Source organism: Mobula hypostoma, chromosome 11 (genome assembly GCF_963921235.1).
Source record: "Mobula hypostoma chromosome 11, sMobHyp1.1, whole genome shotgun sequence".
In the NCBI taxonomy this organism is placed as follows: domain Eukaryota; kingdom Metazoa; phylum Chordata; class Chondrichthyes; order Myliobatiformes; family Myliobatidae; genus Mobula; species Mobula hypostoma.
In genome coordinates, this window is record NC_086107.1 from 52,338,405 (window position 1) to 52,344,404 (window position 6,000).

The 6,000-nt window shown below is 39.8% G+C and overlaps 1 protein-coding gene across 2 annotated transcripts in view; it reads left to right on the top strand.

Moving 5' to 3' along the window:
- Positions 1-6,000, top strand: part of LOC134353728 (glycogen [starch] synthase, muscle-like) — a 124,650-nt gene that overhangs the window by 22,855 nt on the left and 95,795 nt on the right. For both annotated transcript variants that reach the window (XM_063062027.1, XM_063062029.1), the window contains exon 2: positions 2,980-3,161. In XM_063062027.1, coding sequence (XP_062918097.1) covers positions 2,980-3,161 — 182 coding nt within the window. The remainder of the gene's footprint in view (positions 1-2,979; positions 3,162-6,000) is intronic.

Sequence of the window (6,000 nt, forward strand, 5' to 3'; positions counted from 1 at the left end):
TCAAAGTCATTTTGTAGCAAGATCAGTTCTTCCTCCAACCTTCCTATTAATTTCCCATTACAAGTGTTCAGGAATGGATTTATTACCCAATATGAAATTTGGATTGCGAGAAGATCCTGAAATTTTTCTAATGTCTCTTTATACAGCTCCCCCAGGTGGGCACAGTAAGCTTGAAGATCATCATCTGGTATTCTTTCTTTCCCTTCCAACTCCATAAGGTTTGGAAATCGGAAAAGGTTGCAAGGCCAATGTTGCACTTAAGAAGGGTCAGAAATATGGGGACAATTAATTTGACTTTGATAAGATTCACATCGTTTCCTTGCAACTGAAAAGTGATTTCATTGAACTTTGAAAATAATTCTGACAAATAAGCGATGTCATACCTAATATTCTTGAGTTAAGTTGATTATTGAATGAAGCATTCAAGTCTTCAAAGAATCTTATCACAGTTTCACAAAGTGTATAAAAGTGTCTCAGGCAGTTTCCTTTTGAGAGCCATCTGGCTTCTGTGTGCAGCAGCAAGTGTAAAAACCTGATCCTCATTCTCAAGACAAAGCTCTGAAAATAGTTGAGAATTAAGAGCATGAGACTTGATTTTATTTACCACTGTGATAATTGTATTTAATGATTTGTGCAACCGATCACTTGGGTTTTCTGCAACACGATGTTCGCTCTGAGTTGCACAGTGAATAGTAAATATGTTGGTCCAGCTATTTCCAAGAAAGTAATAATCCCGGAGCACTGTCCTGTCATTGATGGTGCCCTGTCTGTTGTACAAGCAAGAATGTTGGTGAGCAGAATGTCCCTCTCTTGGAAAAATTGCTCACCAACTCAAAATATTGACTCCCCCTTTGTATCTGTTTCTAGCCCCCTTACAAATAAAAACTCTTGAACCATACTTTCATGATTTATGAAGTGAACATAACCAAGAAGCAAAGATTCGTTGCCTGGCAAAGTTGACTCATCCAAATGCAGAGCAATCTCTGTTCTCCTAAGTATATTGCACAACGTGTCTTCCACATTCTCAGACATCCCATCTATTCGTCTTTGAACAGAGATGTCACCGAGTAGAATTGCTTTAATTATTTAGTCTGGTGACTTGTGCAAAACCATACTCAGAACCTCCTTTACAGCTAGCAAAATCAGTTCCTTTCCAATTGTATGGGCTTTCCGGATGTAACAATGAAATGTTGTATGAAGCATGCAAACCATCTCTGTTTTGTTGTTCTGGCACATGTTTTGAAGTGTTTTTCATTCCTGAAAGTTTTCACGAAGTGACTGCAAATAGACCAAGTTCTTGTTTTGTTTTATTAGATCATATTCTCTTCAAATGTTCAAGGAGTCTGGTTTTATTGCTTTATTTGAAAAATCTTTTTTTCACACAGTGGACATACTGGCTGTTGTTAGTTGCTTGGTGCTGGTATAAATTCATATTTCAGATATTCTATACCTTTTTATTTGGTTTGCTTCTGCTGTTCTCGTGGCAGATTAAAGACCATAGTCAATTGCTCATGGATTAAGTCCAACCTTAAGCACTGCAATCAATAACGGGGAAAGTTACGATGTCATCATAGCTCAGACAAAATCTGACTCTCTGCCTGAAGGCACATGAAGTAGAGTAATGATGGTGGGCCGTGGGCTAAAGAAATGCGATCAAAACCATTCAAAAAGGCAGATTCTGAACTTTACCCCATTGAACATCATACCCTAATTCACAGGAGACGTGTCACTGTGTGATTAGAGTACGGGAATCGGCCTAGCTAACATGCACTACAGTAGTGAATGGCGATAGTGTGTGGGCTGGGTCTGGAAATCACTCAATTTTCTTCAGTCCAATTTCCTCAAGATATGCCACATGCAAAGTGTCACATTGCTTTTCCACAATTATAATGCGCTTTGAGCCAAGTCTGAGAGAATGGTGGGTTAACGAGCGATGAGGTGATTACGTGATCATTGTAATCAATTATGAGGCACTGAGGATCAAATGGTTATCATAAGTAATTTATTTCTGAAATTAAGTGTGTAATCCCTCAGCTGCCTCATTTGCTACCGAACACCCCCCACCGCCCCCTTTATCTTTATCACCACTTTAGAAACTCCCACCACACCCCGGGGGCGATATTCCCATTTTGGGTTAGATGAAATTGTCCATGAACTTTCATTAAATAGCTGTTGCTATTTAATTTCAAAGGACACAATGCTGGACTTCTGTAGACTTCCAGAACAGGTAATTGTTTAAAGAGTAGTGGATTCTCTGATATTAACGTGCGAGAAAATGTGAGAAAAAACACTTACTTCCTGTAGGAAAATGTCCCCAAGCCTTTCACAAGAAGTTAATCGTAAAAATGTTGTCATGGAGCCAAAGGCTCAGAGATAATTGGAAGAATGGATAAAAGCTTAAGTAAGATCGTAAAAATGAACGTAATGGAATAAAAAATTAGAGAGATGGGAATTTTAGAGATTCTCGCACTGTCCACTGAAGATACAGCTCTGACTCTGGGCTGACGTAAGTGAAGGATATGTGAGGGGACATTTTGTAATTCAGCCTGTGGTCTTTTCCATCAACTGGATATGCGAGTCCTATCGTGGCACAGTATGAAATGTGTTCCTTGGAGAAGCCACATGATGACTCGTTTGGAAAATGCAGAAAATTCACATTGCTGAAGAGGTAGAATAATTACCTAGCTAAGATTAGATGTGGATATTTTAAAACATGCGCCATAGACCAAGATTATGAAGTGGGATAAGATAATGTAGCATTATCTCACTGTCGAGAGGTACACCTGTATGAAATAAAATAGATAATTAGTCTAAGTAAGTTGGCATTTCAACACATCTTTTCCTTTGGAGGGTCAGATTCCATTAAAAGGTGATTGTGCATGGGTTTGTTGGAAGAGTGACTTTTTTTTCTTTTCATGCTTTAGGGACTTCAATGTGTATTCCTGTATTTATTTTCTCATTGCCCTTTCTTTGTTCTAGTGGGTGGTATCTACACTGTCATCCAAACCAAAACAAAGTTGACAGTGGATCAGCATGGAGAGAATTACATTTTGATTGGCCCATATGTTGAGAACAGTGTCAAGACACAAGTTGAGCTGATTGAACCACCGAATCCAGCCATTAAGCGCACTATTGATTTGATGAACTCCAGGGGCTGTAAGGTATTGTAAATTCCTCCATTCTGCCTAGATGGGGTGTGACTCAGTGTGTGGTTAAAATAGAGAGAGAGAGTGATAAGCAGTCTGGGAATTTAATGGGGATCTATGTAGCATAGGAACTAACTTTTAAAAATATTGTAACAAAGTTATGAAGCGTTAAATAAATCATTCAAATAAATCAATGAGCCATATAAGATTTCTGAGATCTTGATGCCATGAACCTTTATTGATACTATGTTAAGTATGTTTAAGCAAAAGAAATGTTTATTGTGATTATGATCTCAATTTTGACTCTTGAGACTTTGCTACATTTCTTGTAAAGAATGAGATGGCTACCATTTCTATGAATGGCGTGGAAACTTTAGGATGAGGTGGGTTAAGATTGCCTTGTGGGAATATGTTCTTGTTGATTACAGTGCTCGTTTTCAGGTGGGACCTATAAATTGAGGTGAAACAAGCCTGAGCTTTCTAGGGAAATAGTTGCAAAATATTTGAACCATAATTATGTATATGATATTACGAATAATTTCAGTTTATCTTTGAAAGCCTATAATTTACAGCAGATGGTACATCATGATGGTATGTACAGAATTTTAAAATAAAATGTCAACTTCTTTGATATCCCAAGCCTAAGACGCTTGATCTTCCTCACTAATCCTCATCAGTGAGCCCTTAAGATACTGTTTATAATTTTATCTTTGTACTATGTGATTTGGGGAGGAAATTGGAATTGTGAGATGGGTTTTATGTGGAATGTTGGCGAGTGCCTAAAGCAGAAAGTCATCATAATGGAAAAGTTTCCAGAGACTTAAATAACTGATTGAACATCAAAGACTGGCAGGAAAAAAGAAATCACGTTACAAGGAGTTACGTATGGGATGGGAGAGCCTAAGATTAGGAGGAGGTGGGTGAAGATGGCTGTGTTTTACTCAGTGCAGCACACAACTGGTTATTAGACTGGGACCATGCCACGTTTCACCGTCCTGCCTGTCTGTGAGGGCTGTCTTTGCTGTGACTGAAAAATCGCCAAACTAGACGGGAAAATATCTCAACTTTGTCAGATTAAGGATGTCAAGCAGTTCCTCGACTTCTTAGTCACTACAGGTGCCACAGCCATCGCTGGAGAAGAGCTTCACTCCACTTTCCCCTGGATTGGGCCTCCTTTGGAGGCCACTCTAGCCAAGCCAAACAAGCCCTGGTTTCAACTGAGAACCAGGCCCAAGGCATCAGCCAGCTCAACTCCCTGTTTAGCGGGACCCTGCACAGTTGTAGGAACACGTAGGTGCTCCACTCCTTCACTTGCATGACAAGAAATAGATTCAGCGTCCAAGAGTTTTCTCTGCTGACCGACTCATTTCATCCTCCATCACCTGGGGCATCAGGGATTCATTTATGAATGGTGAGACACCACCAGCAGCTCCATGCCACTCTGGACTGCCAGTAGGTGCCTCCCCACCTCCACTGCACCTTAAGCAGGGTAGCTTTCAGGTTACCTCTTTGCCCGCCATGCCACTGCGGATTCCGTGATCTTCTCCCCTGCCTTCACCGGTGCTGGTAATCAGTGACTTCATCATTGAGAACATCAAGTCAAAGCTAAATGTGTCTGTTTGTTTCCCCAGCGTTAAAGTTTATGATATAACGTACGAGCTCACATGCTTACTAACTGACCACCCTTCTAAAAAAGGATCGTTCTCCACGTTAGCACAAATGTCATTGCTCAGCAACAATCCGAGCTGCTCAGACATGACTTTAGTCGTCTCTCTGAATTTCAAAAAATTAGTGACAAGGAAATTTTTATCTCCAGACCAGTTCCTAAGCTGGGTCATGGCTCTGGTCTTTTAGCAGGCAAGTCAGTATGATTGGCTTCCGAAGCAATGTAGAGAGATGAACTTTGACTTCATTGACATTTTTAATCTATTTTGGGAACACGCCACATTTTTCACCCAAACAGTTTGGGCTCACAGACGCTGTCTGCAAACATGTTCCACTGCACTTGGGCAAACCCATGTGTATGACTATTTACCATCAATGGCATGTGTGATCCATCCTTAACTACTTCCTTCAACTTTGCAAATGTTACCAATCCTATTCAGACCATTGTCAATGGAAGGGCCCCAGACTGAACTATGCTGTTAAAGGTGTCAACAGAAATAACCGTATCTTAAAATCTACCTCCCTTGTTGCACAACTCCAAGTTACTCTGCTTAAGATAGCTCTTCTAAATATGAGATCACTTTTAAATAAGACTTTTATCTTGTATTACCTCTACAGAACTTAATTTTGTGTTCTTCACTGAGACCTAGTTAAAGTTAAATGAATACAGCCAGTTATCTGAATTGTGTCCCCCTGACTATGACAGTTTCAGGGTACCAAGGTGCCAGGTTTGTCACCATGTTCAAAAGACATTTTAGGTGCAATCTACTGTATGTCAACAATTTTTCAGGTTTTGAGGTTTAAAATTTATTGTATGGATCCTGTCCTCTGCTTATCATTTATCACCCCCTAAATCCAATGTCTGCTTTCTCTCGGAATTCTCAGAATTCTTATCTTCTATTATATTGAACTATGACAGGATTGTCATCGCCGGTGATTTCAATATTCATATTAATGACCTCTCCAATGCAAACTGTATGGCAGCTGAACTCATGAACTTACTAGACCACCTAGATCCTGCCCAGCATGTCACTGAGCCCACCCATCGATGTGGTAATGACAAAAGGGTTAACTATTATTAACATCCCTCTCTCTGATACCACTATCTCTGATAATTTTTCTGTACTTTTTGATGCCCTCTTGCCTGTAACCAAGACCTCGAAAGAAATTATAGTTAAAAATGGTTTCT